Genomic DNA, 17,882 nt, shown 5'->3' on the forward strand with positions numbered 1-17,882 from the left:
TACACTCATCTTGAAGCAATAGTATAAACTCCATATCTGATCAGTCCCAGGGTAATGATGTACAGAATAATTACGCAAAATGACCGTACAAAAAATTGTTTTTATTTCCTCTGTGATTCAGCCGGTCTAGACTCTTTACCTAAAGAGGATGAGAATATATTTGTGTACAAGTACCCGCTCAACGTTTACAAGTTAAAGTGTTACACTGACATCTCGTGGTGAGCTATAAAACTACAAGATAGAAATTGTTGCGCTGTCTCGATTCAAGTTCTTGTTTTTTTTCAAAGCTGAAATAAAAATATGCATTAATCAAGGTTTTAAATGGCTAGTCTGAAATTAATCAGAGTTTATTCTGATGAGTTTATTCTACTCAATACACCAAGGTCAGATAAACTACAACAAATGGATCTTTCTTTAATAAAAAAGCAAATATCAAGCCCTTTTATTTTCAAAGACAAAAGGATGTAATACATTTTTTTTCTAACGTTCTCAATCATGATGAAGAGCACTGGTGAAAAAGCCTTCACTAAATCACCCCGGTATCACGAGCAATATTAGGTCGCAATGTTTGATTGAAGTTGGGAATGTGTGGATGTCAGACCCCGGACTGAACAACTGCCTTCTCTCTGCTTTCGTTTCCGTCAGTAGAGATTTAGGGCTGAACTCCAAACCTGAGGGCAACCTAATCGTTTACCATTAGAACCTTCCTCAGTCAGTTATCTTTTTATTCACTGCAAGAATATAACCTATCAATAAATGAAAATATAGTCTCATTTTAAGTTACCATCAATTTATTATATATCAAAAGCTGAGGGTCAAGTTCATTCTCAAAACTCAATGACTTAATTTTTTGAATTTTTCTTGTGCACCACTTTGATTCTGTTGTATGTTTAAATATTAGCATTAAAAGGAATTTGTCATATGATGGATTCACTGTGATCAGGCCACCTATGATTTGCTCAAGCTGGGTCACCATATGGCCTACTGGCTTAAAAGACTATTGCAGGGAAAGGAGTGCCAACCAGATTACCAAAAAAACAGAAGGTAAAAATCTGTTTTGAGGAAACACTCCTGGAGAATATGCCGATTCGTCATTTCATACAACTCTAGGTGAATGAGGCAAAATGGAAAACTGTCCTGTGGTCAGAGGAATGAATATATAGATCTATCATTGTGTTAACACAAGTCAATTGCATTGATAACTAAAGTAGCAGCAGTTCACACATCTGTAGCAGCAGCACCAAGTAGATGGAAGGTTCTGAACAGTGTACATTAGTGTGGGTGCAGAGTTGGACGGTGAGCAGCCCAGACTTTTTACCAATAGAAAATAACTCCATACAACTCAGGACTGTTGAGGTCAAATCAGAGAAAAAAAAGACACTATTTATCTCCTAAAGCTCCTGCAGCCTTTGTCACATCAGAGGGTTATGAACTACTACAAGGCGAAAGGAAAAACAATGGTTAAGATGACTCTTTCCTTTGATACAGCTGAGTGGAAGTTTGAAATCCATTAAGTTGTAACATATTTTCAAAATGATAAGCTATACAAGTTTCTATGGGTAATATGCAAGTGCTGTTGATTTGCAATTTAATTTTGTTTCCATTTGTATTTTATGCAAGGTCCAAATGAATTATAGGTAATATAACCACACAATAAACCACTAGGTGTTGATTCAAGTGTAATTTTCTGTCTCTCTGGAGTGGACCAGTCTCAGTCCAGGGTATAGTCTACTTTTGTCCAGTCAGCTGGAGTAAGCTCCAGAGCCTGGGACCTCAGAATTGGATAAAGCACAATATAGGCTAGAAGGACAGCGTCAGAACTATTTTGAAGTTGAAAGGAAGACCGGTCGGAAATTTTGAGTCGGTCTAAAAAACCTGCTTCAATAACTCCTACAAAGAAAAGCAAAACACAAAAGAGATCCAACTGCTCAGAACTTTATTTCGAGAGAAATGAGGGTTAAAATTAAATTAGAATATAAAATTTAAATGGGCAAGTCTGTCTTTAAAAGTTGTCAACACAGGAGAGCAGGTAGCCCTCAGAGAAAAGAGGCAGAAGGGAAAAGACAGGAAGCTACAAAATGAATTCAAAGGGGAAGAGCCTGGCCATTCATGTATAAAAAAAAAAAAAAGACAGATGCAGTTAATTATAAACCCCACCCCCTTCTTAAGTGTCCTCATATGCAATCAGTGCTGTAGCTCTCTCCTTTTCCTTTCAGAAGGTTTTTGATCATTTATCGTCTCCATCGCTCTCACCATCTCATTCTGTCTGAATGTAACATCCTTTCCTGCAGTTTTGAAAAAAGTAAACAAAAAGTCCTTCAAAAATAAAATGCAGCAACCACATTTCATGTTCTACTATTACATATACAGTATATATATATATTTATATATAAATACATACATAAATATCTTACATGTACAACCAATTGTGAAAAGGGGGGGGAAGAGAGAACCCAAAAGTTATGAGGACTTGTGGAGGTGGGGGGGGGCGAGAAGGCCCATGGTTGCTCATTGTGAGGGTAGTGTGTCTTTCTGTTTGCTTTTTGTCTTAGCTTTACACACACGCACGCACGCACACACAGCCATTTAGGATGAGGGAACAGGATGCATTCCTTAGTTTGCCCAGTAGGGGGAGCTGCCATAGCTGGACTTGCTGCCTTGGGTTTTCTGCTGCATGCCGCTGGACTGACTGCGCTGACCAGGTCCACCCTGCAAACAATACAACTCCATTCAGTAACCATGTTAAAGACCTGGTAGATACTAACAGGTTAATTGAATATATTGTTTACATTCATTTGGAATTTTATATTTGTACACTACACACTGCCTGTCATTGTTTACCGATACTCGTAGCATATTTATTTTATTTCAATATGTGCTGTAAACAAAAGATAAAAACAAAAATCACAGGGGATCTTCCGACTGCTTCCTACCTGTCCGTCCTGTGTGAGGTGATGGTGTAGCAGTTGGGAGTGGGGCTGTTGGTGCGGAGGCAGGATGTGCAGGAACTGAGCAGGGGCGTAGCCAGGTGCACCCCCGGGGTTCAGAGGCCCCGTCCCCCCCAGTGCTGAAGGCAGGTTGAAAGGTGGCGGCGTTCCCGTGTGGAAGCCCTGCTTGTCAAATGACTAAATAGAAACAAGACAATGAAGATTATACTTAGAAAATTAGCAAGTCAACTGAAGGCAAAATATGAACATTTCCCACCTGTGTTTTGCTGTAGATGGATCCTCCCATTTCAGGGACTCCACCACTGGTGGCCGATCCAGACAATCCTGGGGCTGAAAAGAAGATGAGGGGAAAACAAAGGGAGAAGAAAAAAAGGAAGAAAAATGGTGGAAATGAAGAGGGACAGAAGGAAAGCAAAAAGGGAAAAGTCATGGTTTTAATGGGGACACCAACAAATCACTTTACAGCTGATGAGTGACTAACAAACATGGAATGCCCATCTCCACAGTTAGTAGGACGGGGGCCAGCCAGTAGGAAAAAGCAGATTAAGTGAGTAGGTCCAGAGGCATGTGTCTAACTTCTCTCCACCCTTTGGCACGTTCCCAGCTAGGTGCACATCGAAAGTGCAATCACACTCATGCATAATACACACCTTGCTCCAGAACACTGTTGACTGTAGAATCATCTGCAATTGTGAGTACACCCATGTTTTTCCCACTGGAAATCGCCCACTGACTCAGTGTGTGTTAAGAGTGTGCACACGTGTCGTGAGTGTACCTTTCCCTGGGCCGCTGCCCGCTGACTTGGCCTGCGACTGGGCAGAGCCTCCGTAACCTGCCTTATTGTATTCCCCACCGTGGGCTTGAGACAGGTCATCAAAGGCTGAAGGAGGAGGAAGAGTAGAGAAAAGGAGGCAGAGCCAGCAGAGGAGAGGGCAGGGGGAGGCCAGAAGACAGGAGGTAGAGAACAGGTTTGATGAAGACAAGTTGAGGAAGGAGGAGGACGAAAGAAGAAGAGAGAAGGGGGCAGGGGAGAGAGAGGCAGTAAGGTAACCTGACTAAAATGGCAGCTGTGTCTATATTGAGCTGTGTCCAACTTCAGCAGGGGGTTTGAGCTAGGCATGCAGCACAAGCAAAAAAACTCAGGCCCAACTCCACACGCACATGCAGCATTTGGTACACAAGTATGGAAAATGCTGAAAGTTCCTTTTTCCTCATTCCACACCGAATCTCAATCAAATTTGCAAACACAAAAAAAACAAACAAATGGGTCTGTATGTAATACCAAGCTATATCAGGTAAAGCAACTGTACAATTCATTCACAAGACATTGCAAATATTGGTGACTAATTGTGACAGTTTGACAAATTACACTAAAATGTTGCAACCTATTGAGAAGTCCATGTAATCAATTGATGGGACAAAAACAATAATATTAAACACAAAAACTAAGCTTAGGTGAATCTCCAAAAATTGCAACCAGTTAGACAAAGTCTTGCGCTTTTGTTCTGGTCTTACCGGTGCCGTAAGCATGCTGTCCATAAGTGGGCTGATGCTGTTGGTGGTACTGATTTGAAGGGTTGGCGAGGCCCATCCCAGGCTGTTTGGCTGAAGCAGGAGGCACGAAGACAGTGGGGCCATACTGGAAGGGCGAAGGAACGCCAGGCACACCAGCATAGTATGGCAGACCTGGAAGAAGTGTGATGCAAGCAGTCAGCTGAGAAAACACCTGAAATACTTTTCTCATAGTGCTGGGCAAATTTTTTTTTATCAATTTAATCGATTTATCGAATTTGTAGCTAAAATCAATTTTCATTGTGCAAAACATCATTTGGACGATCAATCTTTGAAAAAGACGGCAGAAAAAATAGCGGCCACCTTTTTCAAAGCAGTCTAACTTGTGTACAGTAGAACCTCGGACTATGGACCTGGTAAGAGCAGACAAATAGTTGAGCATGGAGAGTTTTTAACTGTTAATGCACCTTAAAGAGAGGACAGCCTCCAGCAGGGGGCACTGCTGTGAAGTTCACTTCAGTCAAACATGAGGCCCGTGGACCAAAACCAGTTGCAAAACGCTCCAATCAGCCCCAGAAACCACCAAGCAAGGTGGTAATATAGGATTTAAAGGATTTGTTTTTACATTTCACTGTGTTTTGCAGCATAATGTTTCATTAAAATTGACTTTATGTTGACATTGTTGTCATTTTTAGTACTAATGGTATGATCTTGCAAAATCCATCCCGTACATTGTGGCCACAACAAAGAAACACTTAAGTGTAAATTCAAAGGTTATTATAGCATTATTTTACCAGTCCAGCCCACTCAAGAGGAAACTGGACTGTGTATGTGGCTTCTGAAGTAAAATTTTATTTAGTATTTATTTTGTATACCTCTTTGTATATATTATATTCATGAAGATATATTGTATAGATCTTAATATTGGTTAAGTTATGTGCTTTTAAATAAGGATGTTTCTTCCATAACATATTTGGTGTTTGGTTTGTTCAATATCAACTAGTCCTTCAATTTATCACGTCACACTGTAGTAGTAGAATTTTTTTCTCGACTAAATCGCTCAGCCCTATATTATAATGGAATTAACACAAAACATCTTACGCAAACTTATAATTGATTATACAACCGGCTCCGTTTCTCTACCACTTTTCAGTTCAGTGTAAATTAAATGATGGGTGATGAGATAATTAAATTGGCTTTAACCGTCATGATGAAACAGTTTTGCTTCCTCACCAGTGTATCCGTAGCCAGGAGGAAGAGGTGGGTTGAGGAAGGCCTGGTTCTGTGTCTGCTGGCCCTGACTCTGACCCTGTCCCTGTCCTTGTGTCCCCGTCTGTGGAGTCTGCTGGGCCTGTGACTGCACTCCAGCTGTAGACAGGCTGGTCGGGGGAGCTGGTGAAGACGAGTCATTCCTGCCAAACTTTGTAGCCTCACCTGTAATTAAACCCAACCAAATAATGTTACCGATTATAAAGAAGTCCCAAGAAAATTCCTATATAAGAGAATTCTTAAAAATCCCTGTACTGCATATAGGAATTTCTTTCACTTTATCATTGAATTAAGGCAAGTGTGTACTTTAAGGACAAGCACATACATCTTTTATTTATTTTACAAAACAAACTTTCTGATCTTATTTGAAATATGTATTTACACTTGAACGCAAAAACAAGTTTAACATGAGAAGTTGTTCGAGCGCTGAGGTTTAATTATCTTATTGTTCTCTGTCAATATAATAGACCACGTTGATCAGTAACAATACAGATGGAATCCAAAATATGACTTACCAGAATAAGGATTATTAGCCATGCCATCTCTTCCAGGCATAGGACCTGTAGCACCAGGGAATGTTACACCATAGTAGTCCTGTGAATAAAGTCAAATGGAAAACATTAAAAACTCGACAGCAAAGGCTCCTTAAAAAGTAAAATAAAGTATTCCTCGGGGAACAGTAATATTAATGCCAAACACAAGTAACTCACCAAAGGAAGTCGTGACTGCAACATTTGCAAGTCCTCGTATCCATAGATTTGCTGTTGAAACAAAGACAATGGGCAATCTCTATTAAACTATAAAGATACATATAAATTTTTTAGTAGTACCTTCAACTCACTGAAACAGTCTATTCTATTGGACAACATGCATTGAAAGTCGAAATCGTCTTCAGTTCAAACCTTAAGAGACTGGCATATATAGAAAATTTCAAAAGTATTAGGATAAAAGTATAGGTACCGGGTAAGCAGGGAGCAAGCCACCGGGGCCCATGATGTACTGGTTAGCCAGGAGAGGCGGCACTCCTTGAGCCAAGTTTGGAGGAGCTTTACCTGTTGAACAGGGGAAACACATGGTCTGTTTAGGATGTGAACGTAACAAACTGTTTTTCATAATCTGTAAAATGACAATGCCTGCAAACTATTGATGCGATTCCATTTGCAAAATGAAGAAATGGTTCTACAAAGAGAGATGAAGAGAAATCCTACCAGATGTGGCGGTGAGCAGAGGTGCTGTGCGATTGCTTGCAGCTGACAGTGTGGTGTTTGTGCCGTTTGGAGTTAGTCCTGGTGCTCCAGATGGATGTAGCCCATTACTGGTTGAGCTGCTGACAATTGAAGGAACTGAGGGAGTGGGATTGACAGCTTGGCTGGACGAAGATGATGAATAGGCATGGAGGTTGCTGCTGCTATCCTCATTACCCATCTGTAAGAATGAGATAAAACAGAGTGTGTATAAAGAGAAAGCCAACAACTGTGTTACAGCCCTGGGTTGACTAGACCCAACTAAATATTCCACTGAATCAAAAATAAAGATAGCAGAGTGTGAGACTTACCACCAGGGATGAATTTGTCATGAGAGGTGATCCAGATGAGTGAGTGCTGCTCACATGACTGTAAAAAAGAACAAAACAAATAGGTTCTGTCAATATGCTTAAATCTAATAAAAGCAGATAAAATAATTTGCATAGGAACAAAGAAGATTGGAGATTCAGTCAAAAATATTTCCACATTAAATATAGGATATGTGCTTGTAACCATCATGATCTCCAGGCAAACTGTCAATGTGTCTGAGCCAACTCTTACCTGCTGAGCGAAGACATGGAAGTCGAGTGGGAAGGTGTCACTGCAGGGGAAGGGATGTGGTGGCCAGGGCCGCTGTCACTCGTCATAATGGGGGACTCAGTCTTTACTGTTCGAGTTGATGACGATGTAGCTGGTTTCAATAAAAAAAGGAGACATCAGGTGTGTTTGTTCCAAAATAAGCGTCTGAAAACAATTATGTGATTTATTAACAGCAATGTTTAAAAAAAAAAAAAAAAAGGTGTGTTATTGTCTTGGTCCAAGCCCATTCAAATGTGGCCTTCAAGGTGCATGCAGCTTGGAAGCAACACTAGTGGCTCTGAGTAACAGGGACTCACGAAGGCAGGAGAAAGCAGTGAAGCAGCTTTTAGAAGCACAGAAGATCTGTACACTGTACGAGATCTGTAAAGAACATCAACCCACAGTGCAACGACTTGTCAAGTAAGTGGGAGTCCTATGCTATGAGTGAAAATAGCATGTTTTTTGTAACCTGAAATGAAAAGTCCACCTCAATCAAATCAATCTGACATGGACTGAAAAGTGTCTACCAGCTCCTCTTTCATAGGGGATGTCTGAGCAAATTACTATTTTCACTATAGAATTCACTTGTTTGTTTTATGCTGCCAAATTTAGATCATGCCCAATATTTTACCGAAGTATTAAATCTGCAATAAATATGTTGCCATGTTTAAATAATTTCTGGAGACTGCCCTTTCCTTATATGAAACACAGAACAGTTGAATATATATGGCATATACAGCAAGTTTTGCCAAGTTAACGTCACAGCAGTAAATGTTTTAATGAACTTTCATCTATGAACAAAGTCACTTGGAAGTTAGATTACAAAATGAGCAGTTACTACTCAAAACATTGTTTTGTATTCATCTTGAACTGTGCCTGTGATATGGAGAGCTTGGGGTTCCTGAACATTCAATGTTGAAAGCAGAGTAGTTCAGATAGCTTTGTCTTAAGACATTTGTGATTTATGCATTTTGAAACATGACAATATGATAACAGTAAATGTGAAATTAATCACATCTATTTGTGTTTCTTTAAAATATTTTTCTCTGCAAACAATGTCCAACCCAGCTTGTGGCCTTGGTGTCAAAACCTGTTCCGACTGACTTTGTTACTGAATTGATGTGAACTGGATAAAGTGGCATAGGATGGATGGACATACTATTGTCCATCAAACACCACCAGCAATCACTGCCAAACTCCTTATAGGATGCTCACTACAATACTCTTGCACTACAATTATCTTGAAAAAACTTCAGTACTTACTGTCCTGAGGACTCTGCGTCTTCATGCCACTGTAGCCATTCTAGGAGAAGAACATGTTTTTAGTCTTTGTTTCATGATTGCCGCTTTTCTCAGCTATGAATCTGGTGTTTTTCAACTTCAGATTTCATGACTTATCAGTGAAAATGACATTGACAATTTGACACTCTAGTTTATGCAAACACAAAAAAACTTACTGTCAAAGGACCACCAGCAGCTGATGTGACATCTTTGTTTTGAGAGAAGCTAAGATGAGGTGGCAGGGACCTTGGGCCACTGCTCTCCACACGGCTGGCTGCAGTGGGGGCTGAAGAAGAGGGTGGAGGTGCTGCACTTGGAAGACCAAGGGAGGGTGAGGGTGTGGCACTGGGTAGGCCCAAAGATGGTGAAGGGAAACTGGGATCTGATGCGACCGAAGGCAAGGTTGGTAAGGGATTCATGTGTTCGCTGTAAAGAGGACCAAGAAAAGTATTTTTAAATGGGGAACATATTGAAAATGACAAATGTAATAAAAACAAAATTACTAAAGTTTTGGCACTCATTACTTTAACAGTTTTCGGCTTCATTGTGTTAAAATGAAAACATTTCTGCACCTGAGGGAATTCTAAGAAAGGTGTGGCGAGGTCACTTGTTTTTATTGATTAAACTTAAAACTTGCTACAGCACAGGTTGCGATTAGCTGCTATCACTAATATCACCATCATATCAATTGACGCCATAAGCATCATAAAGAAATCTTCCAGTGAGACATTGAGATAGCCAAGACGCTTTGGACTTGAAGAGGAAATTGAGACCGAAGTAAGATAACCTTTAGTTGCCCTGAGAGTTTGTGGATGTCATTCTACTGCATAGCTGTGTGTGATTTTCACAGTATTGATGATATAGTTGCAATGACAGCAGTGAGTGTGTTGCTTTTTCATGTCTTCTACTTAAAGATGTACAAATGACATAAACGTCATAGTGTTCTTAGAAATAGCTAAACATGCCCCGTACATACCTCACAGGGCCTGGCTTAGAGAACAGGCTGCCCTGCGGCTGCTGTGTGGAAACCACTGTAGAAACAGGCATAGCTGTTGGAGCTTGAGTCGGAGTATGTGCCCTGGTTAACTCCGTCTGTGCCACGTCTACTGTTCCACTACTAGCCTCAGACCCAAAGTCGAGAGCTCCAAACTGAACATTCAGACCAGGAATATCTGCCGAGCCTGGCATCTCCACTGCTGATGAGGGAATCTGAAGCAAACACAAGGACAAGTTAGAGGGTCCCCTTACATCGAATGAATTCTAAATCGATATGTGGAACGTTTCACACGTTAGAACCCAAGCACAATAACTAGCAAGAACGGAGGACGGATAGCTGAATAGGTTTCACTACAAACATGACCAGCAAACAAAGTGTGTGTGTGGGGGGGGGGGGGGGGGGGGGGGGTAGAATTTGATAGACAAATCGTAGACAAAAAGACTGCACTAAATTACCGTCTGAGCTAGAAAGAAGTGTCTGTAGAGCAGCACTTTAGACTGTGGCCTTACATTAAATCTGCTATGACACAGGACTGGTTAATAAGCTGGCGAGACTTGTAATGCGTGTCAGAGCAGATAAATAATTTACTTTCAGTTTCTACCTTGCCAGTAATATTTGTTTAGTTTGGGTGCACTTGTGTTGTAGTTTTACTCAGAAAAAGGTGTAGTTCTGAGAAATGTTTACCTTTGAGGGAGGAGGCGCTCTGCGTCTCTGTGTCTTTAGCTGTCGTTGAGGTGCTTCTGCAATCGAAGCCTCCAGGCCTGGCAGCTTCACTCCTGGAGAACCCCCATCTCTTGCAGTAGGAACAGAGGACTCATGACCTGTTTGAAATTGAGGGCAACAGACTCCATAAAAAACTTTTCATGTGACAGGACTCAGATCCAAGCAATTGTAAAGTAACAACATCTAACAGATATATTAGGGTAGATATTGTTTGCGCCACGTTACTGTCATCATAAATATATGTTCTTTTTATATGTACAAGTACGACCAGCTGAAATATATTTGTGCTAAAGGGGCTCTCAAACAGCCCAGTAGATCATGTGCCACTCAGTGCTGGTGAGTTATGAATATCAAACCTAATTTTCTCATTAATATTTAACGCAATGATAATTATCTGAAAGTGGCACTCGTGTTACATGATATGTTTTCCAGACATTCACGTTTATAAAAAGGCACAGTGTGGTGCTGTTATACAGTCCTACCTGGGGGTGTGGGAACTTGTGGCGCATGTGGCTGAGACAGGAGCAAAGGCTCTGCGGCGGGGAGGATGGCGGACTGCCTCTGAGTCAGCTGGCTGAGCACTGGAGATGGTTCCGGCTGAAGCTTCATCTCCACTGAAGAAAACACAACAGTTGTAAATTTTATTTATCTATTTAATACTCTAATAATTTTATCTGCTGCTCACAGAACACTGACTGATTTTTATAATTATGACAATGACAATAAAGTTTTCTGATTTCTGAAATAAATAAAGTGTTGCAGGTCACAGTACTCGTATTTAAAAAAAAAAAAAAAAAAGCTTCTTAAATGTGAGGCGTGCAAGATTTACAAAGCTATTAACAGAATTGGAATGCAGAATTCAAAACTGCCTTGATGTAAAATCTGTAAATAGAAACTTATATTCTTGTTTTGTTAAAATGCACCCTTGATATTCATGAGCCAGGCTTCTCTCCACAGAGACATTAGGACTCCTACTGTGTCCATGAATACACAAATCATACAATGTAATGCAAAACCTTTGGTGATTTCTGTGTCTAACATTAAGTTTGAGAGACTGCAATGTGCAACTACATGCCCCTAAATCATGTATCTTCAAATGTTTTATCTGTTTTAGGTCTTCTTTGAGACATAATTACCATCTTTAGCAGTGACAGGTCCATTCTCCACTCTTTGAGCCTTGATTTCTGCAGAGGGAGAGGGAGCAGGTGCAGGACTTTGCATTGGAGATGGCCCAGTGTCTTTGGGAACAGTACTGCTGCTGGTGGGAGCCAACATCTGACTGGATCTCTGACCAAGCCGAGGACCATTGAGTTGCTCTGATGTCCGGATGTCATGGACAGGTGTCTGCTTTGGAGCATTCAGGGAACCAAAGCCAGAACCCAGGACTGAAGACTGGGAGATGGAGATGAACAAAAGAAGAACAGAGTACAATATTTCTTGTGTAACATCAACTTACAGTTCTTACACAAGTATAAAGGTGCATATCCACGCATTTTTTTTTTTTTTTTTACATTGACAACGTTTTTCTTAATTAGGGGAGCATGCTTCGGCACAGGCCTCTGGAAAGGAGGTATAAACGTTTGCAGGCACGAATATCTTTGTTTTTTCAGCTGTCAATAAAAACTAAATAAAAATACGTGGACAAAAGCCTGAAGTGTGGTTGAAAGGCTGTCATACCAGTGCAGCATGTGCATAGGTGGTACTCGCCGAGGCGGCATGAGCATAGCTGTTGGCTGTAGCATGTGCGTAGCTGTGTGTTGCAGTGCGTCCATTGTGGTGGGAGTTGGTAAACACCAGGCTTTGACCCAAATCCTCAGTTGAGGGGCCATCAACAATCACCCCCAAGTCTGAGTCCATTGCCACCCCAGTCTTAGGAAGAAGGCCAGCCAGGTCCACACTGAGGAGAGTAAATGACAAATACAATGTTGTTTCTCCAAGATTAATCCTAGTTTATACTAATGTACCAAAAGTTGAGTGGTTCAGTGCACTGGAAAGTCTTACTTGTGTCCAGGTGTGGTGTGATTTGTTGAAGAGGCAGTGAATACTTTGGTTTCAGACAACTGAGTGAACACAAAATAGAAACTATCACAGTATATTCTGGTTTGTATATTTCAACCATTCAAAAACACTGTTACAAGGTCAATTGTTACCAAATTTACTAATGGCAGTAAACAAAACATCCCTACATTAGACAGGCCACTGCTTATTGAATTAAAGGGCTGTTCAGCCTCCAGATGCTGCCTTACATCCTCAGTCCAGTCTTCTGAAGTCCAGTCTTCCAGATTGCCTCCCCATGTTCCTTAAACAAACAAACAAGCTGCCAAATTAGTGTTGCCATTTTTTAACTACTTATATCTGTGCCTTCATTTTCATACCTCTCCAATAATTATTATTTTGCTTTCAAACAAGCACCAATAATAATATTTCAGCGAAGAATACTTAAGAAGGAGCAAGAGATGACACAAGAAAGTCACTGTTTAATTTCATAAATGTTTTTACCAGTTTCGTTGCCATCCTTTTCCCACGTGTCCTGGCGAGCTCCGGAGTTAGCAGTGTAATCAGCAGGATTGAAGGTGCTGAGAAAAGAAACCAATAGAGATGAGTCATAATACAGGGAAATAAATCTGCTCTGTTATAACATAAGACTGCCAATTTTTTGTCTTTTTCAAATGAGGAGATTCAGAAACATTTTTTCCACATATTTACATTTAAGATATGTGCTTGTAAGCATCACTACCTCCTCCTCTTATTTCAGAATTAACATTTACAATGAGCATACCCCATTCCCTGTGTTGAGAACCTGTTACCAGCAGCTGCTCTTCCTCTGCCACGGACCCCTACCCCTGAAGACAAAACACAACAACCAGATTAATATTACCAACAGCTCCCCTTTAAAACCTCAAGAATCTTAAGAGGGAAGCAACAAAACCCAGTACAGGAAAGATCAGTAATATATATTTACTGATAAAGTGGTGATGCACTTGCTAGTTTACATGAAATCATTTTGCAATAAAGGACGCCTGAGGACTGCTGAGACCGTTCTTTTAAATCAGGCCGTAAAACATTATTTGCTCAGGCTTTCCAATAAACTAAAGATTCTACTTATCTTAACACCTTTCTTTTCACTGAGCTTTTTTTCCCACCACACGTTTCTGATTCACTTTGTTTAATGACTTTGTTCTTTTCCTGTAAAACAGTGTGAAGTGTCTTGTGCCTGAATGGTGCTATATAAACAAACTTGCCTTGCCTATAGCATAAAACTAAATAAGATTGTGTACAGGGTTGACCGACAGCTATGCCACGATTGGCTTAAATAGAATCTTAGGATCATTGCTTGGACCATAAATATATAAAGAAAAACTATTTTAGGAAAGTTTTTAAACACCATGGAAGGATGGATTCTCCAGTTAAAAATCTTGCCTGCCATTTATTATCTAACCTTGATGAACTTCACTATTCTTGTGCCGATTGTTATCGAAAAGAAATTCTTCAAAATCTATAGCAATAAGTGTTTAACCCCCTGTCTGGTCTCTTGTAATGACAAGCCATAAGCACACCCAATCAGCTTTAAAAGACTGTGGGTCAACACTCAATCTAATAATTTGATGAATAGACCTTGTTTGAATAAAAAAAAAAAAATGTGAGAAGCCACTGCAATTGCTACGTTTCCTCCATGTGAAAGTGAAATGTGCATGACGTCTTATACACTTTCTGGCTTACCTCTGCCTCTCCCCCGGCGTCCACGATCTCCTCCTCTCTCCCCAATAGCCGCTTCATACCCATTCTCTTCTACCCGACCTAACATCCAACAAGAAACAAATAAGTAAACAAAAGTAACATCCCCCTGAGTTCAGACCCTGACAAACATGTGGCATCACAGATGGAGCCCAAAAAATAATAATTTTTGCAGATCTATACGCACAATCAGAGACTTAATTTTTTGTACACGACAAGTAAACTTGCTTAGCATTTCTCACCTTCACGCACTCGGCTAATGCCTCGGCCCCTTCTGTTGGATGCACCACGTCCACGACTGGACTCCTTCTCTCCTTTTTTCTCCCTGCTCTCCTTAACCTCTGAGGGTCCACCTTCTTTTCCAAGGCTCCGCTTTTTCCCGACAGTCTCCCAGGAGTTCTGACAAGAGGTAATTTGACAATCAGAAATCTATCAATAATGATCGCATTTGATCTCCACAAACAGAAAGATGTCTTGTAATTTGACATGTGAGCACAGGCAAAATACATATATATGAATTTTGAGTCTATGATTATGTCCACTTACTATGTCAGAAGTGCTCTCCAGCAGAAAGTTGATGGCTCTGTTTACATCACTATTGAAATCATGGAGGGCTACCATGCACTCATCTTGAGTCTTTCCGGTTACTTCAATCAACTGAGTGCAAAAAAGAACACAAGGGAATTAGAGCTTCATCTCATCAAGTTACCTGCATTCTTCAAGTTTGGTTCTAATATGGAATATTCTTGATGGAACAAAATGATAATTTCTTTCTGTATGACAGGCTCATAAACATTTCTTCTATATTGAGGGAAAAAAACAGCCCACAACTGGCGACATGTAAATATTTAAAGTCTTGTACTGGACACCTGTCAGTGGGTAAACCCAAGAGATGACACTGTAAGACATTAATTATCCCACAATAGCGAGTTAAATTTATCTCTCACTTTGAAACATATTTGCAGATAATGCTTATCACATCTGCAAAATATAAAATACTACCTCTGATTATTAGAGATCAGTATTAAAAGACAAAAACTTTACTGTATGAGTCAACAGTTTTACCCAAGAAGGTCAGGTCTTTTTGAAATTCAAATGTGAAATCTAGTCATTTTATTCTGACTTGGTTAAAAAATATTTTAAATGTTTACACAGTACCTGTTTGACTTTGTCTTCGAAGTCAACATCATTTTTGTCATAGATCACTTGGGCTAGACGGATCTGTTCTGCTGTGGCCTGGTGAACAGAAAGAGCTCAGTGAGAAACTCCATTGTATCCAGCTTAAATTTATTCTACAAAAACATGGATTACATATGTACATAATACACTTTCAATTCATGTCAAGTTTCTCTTGTAGGCATTAATAGTAAAATTTTACAATTGTAAGAAAATATTCCAACCTAAAAAAATTTTTTTTTAAAAACACACACACCTGTATCTGTGCGGTTTGTGTGGGAGTAGGCAGCATTCTGTCCCGACTTCCCCGGGCTTGATTGCTGGCCACTGATGTCATCATTTACAGTATATACAAAACAATGTATGTACAAAATAGAAAAATCTGGAGAGAAAGAGACAAAGGGCAGCAATACTACATTAGGGTACTTTACAATGCAAAACAACTCTGCTTCGCTAGCATTGTATGCAGAATGTAAGCAGACAGAGATTCAATGTTGTGAAGCATGCCATGTAAGACTATAACCCCCCCCATCTGTCGTTCCCCACATCCCAGGTTAAATTTAGCCAGCCAGGAGAGGACTGTCCGGGTGTCACCTTTCAACCCTCCCTCAGTCTCCGACTCGAAAACAGTCAGTACATCAGTACACACATTGGTATGGGTAACACAAACTGTATTTCCTTGTGGGAACTCCACCGTAGGGAACTCCACCGATGCTGCTTATTTTGCTAAAGAAGGGAGCGCGTGCTTCACGCAGAGCGATCGGTGGTCCCAGAAATCACACAGGCTGGGTCACAGCACAAACAGCGACTCGGTAATAATACTACCAACTGACAATCTGTCAAACGAGATCCACCGGTTGGGATCATAAAAACTGTGGGCAGGCTGACAGGAGATACAAAGGGATCGTTACACATGCTTAAGTATATTAACAGGTAGTGGAATCAGCGATTGTTCACGTCCTTTCGTGAAATGTAGTGTTATTCAAGTGGGCACTATAAGACGGAAGAGTCACACTGGCTCGCGTCAACGTTCGCTCGGCTAGCTCCCTTTAGCCGCAGCACGGCTAGCTCCTCGTCTTTGTTCCGATCTACACACGATTCGCACAACAACAAAAACATCACATACTGTTAAAAAAGGTGTGGGCAGAGCCAAACACACGACGAGTTACAGTCCCTGCTAACATAACTGCTCTGCGTACCGCCTACGGGCGGGCAAGGGGGGAAAAAAAATAAACAAATTTTACGAACCCGATGTTTCCCTTTGTGTGGAAAAGCTAACGTTAGAGGAGTCGCGCGAACGTTAGCGGCAAGCTAACTGCAGACTAAAAACGTGGATGTCACGGACTGTGTTACCGTCAGCAACACCAGCGGTAGAGATTTTGTTGAGGATTAAATGCGTCGTGCAAAAGTTGTCAAAACACGTCAAGCGAATAACACAACACCGAGGAGATAAAGGCACTAAAGCTACATGGCCGGCATGTGAACGGCCCGTTCGCAGCACTCGCGGGACGGCTACAACGCTGTTGCTAGGCTAGCGAGTTACCGAGTCAGTCAAGCACCAAATAGAACAAAAGTTATGTTTGATGTGACCCACCAGCTCATCTAAACCAACTCAAAACTACAGGATGACACACATGAGCGAATAAAATGGGTTTTAATTCCAACGAACATCAACTATCTTGTCTTTCTGTTACCTGCTAACACGCTTCGCTCAGCCAGCAGCAGCAGCAGATGCTGTCACGTGACCAGCCGCGCCGACGTTCAACGTTGTGAGACCAAGACTGCCAATCAAATTACAGCAAAACTACCACGTGGAATGAGGACGCCGTTTTAACGTGCGCGCTCGCGGACGCCCAGGAGCGCGTTTCAGTACTTCCTGTCAGACAACAGGTGGAGGCTTTATTTACATAGAAGACATTTATTTTTTGAGAATGTAGGCTCTTAAGGCAAGATCAGATATAAACGAGGATTTATTTTCAAAATGTATTGAAAAAAACAAAATAAATAAATCAAATACGTTATATTAGGCATCTATATCCATGTTGCCATTTATCAAAGAGGTTTCTCAAAGTAATTTTGATCAGGTTCATAATAAAGAACTGAACAATTGACCTGATTCAGTTGCTTTCAAATATGAAGTCAAACAAGATAAGAATGAATCATGGCAACGTTCCCATAAGCCATTGGTGTCAAACTCTGGCCCGCAGGCTAAATTTGGCCCACAGTGTAATTATATTTGGCCAGCGAAGCAATACCAAATGACTACTAGAGCTGGCCCGCCGGTATTATACAGCACGTTAGTGCCGATGTGCATTCCCCGCCCCGCACCTTGTTACGGGGAGGTCGCGGCGGCTCGAGACAGACATGACGCATGGACAAACGCCCGACCATTGGCCAGCCCAGCGAGTGTGGGTCAGA

The 17,882-nt window shown here is 40.9% G+C and overlaps 1 protein-coding gene across 3 annotated transcripts; it reads right to left on the minus strand.

Moving 5' to 3' along the window:
- Nucleotides 1-1,964: 1,964 nt before the first annotated feature.
- On the minus strand, nt 1,965-17,217 carry LOC308112414 (ubiquitin-associated protein 2-like). 3 transcript variants are annotated; one of them, XM_080467921.1, is made up of 29 exons: nt 17,159-17,217; nt 15,721-15,846; nt 15,447-15,524; nt 14,835-14,945; nt 14,531-14,687; nt 14,274-14,351; nt 13,333-13,396; nt 13,053-13,129; nt 12,800-12,852; nt 12,555-12,613; nt 12,231-12,450; nt 11,690-11,945; nt 11,036-11,167; nt 10,515-10,651; nt 9,810-10,042; nt 9,010-9,259; nt 8,816-8,855; nt 7,535-7,664; nt 7,285-7,342; nt 6,938-7,154; nt 6,690-6,781; nt 6,440-6,490; nt 6,245-6,323; nt 5,694-5,894; nt 4,464-4,634; nt 3,724-3,828; nt 3,205-3,278; nt 2,934-3,125; nt 1,965-2,709 (listed from the first exon to the last, which is right to left on the minus strand). In XM_080467921.1, exons 2-29 carry the CDS (start codon nt 15,802-15,804, stop codon nt 2,614-2,616), a joined length of 3,495 nt encoding a protein of 1,164 aa, XP_080324047.1. In that variant the 5' UTR covers nt 15,805-15,846; nt 17,159-17,217; the 3' UTR covers nt 1,965-2,613. The 3 variants fall into 3 exon arrangements, with proteins under 3 accessions (XP_080324047.1, XP_080324046.1, XP_080324048.1); XM_080467920.1 differs by having other exon boundaries at nt 12,740-12,852; XM_080467922.1 differs by lacking the exon at nt 3,724-3,828 and having other exon boundaries at nt 12,740-12,852.
- Nucleotides 17,218-17,882: the final 665 nt, after the last annotated feature.

This window comes from Lipophrys pholis (genome assembly GCF_963383615.2).
Source record: "Lipophrys pholis genome assembly, chromosome: 7".
Taxonomy (NCBI): Eukaryota; Metazoa; Chordata; class Actinopteri; order Blenniiformes; family Blenniidae; genus Lipophrys; species Lipophrys pholis.

Bases quoted from the DNA above. Each gene is read 5' to 3' on its own strand.
- LOC308112414 (XM_080467920.1), bottom strand. From the start codon at position 15,804: ATGATGACATCAGTGGCCAGCAATCAAGCCCGGGGAAGTCGGGACAGA. The intron at 11,168-11,689 runs GTAATTATGTCT...TGTTTTCTTCAG, and splicing joins ACCTGTCACTGCTAAAGATG to TGGAGATGAAGCTTCAGCCG. The intron at 6,491-6,689 runs GTACCTATACTT...TTGTTTCAACAG, and splicing joins GCTTGCTCCCTGCTTACCCG to CAAATCTATGGATACGAGGA.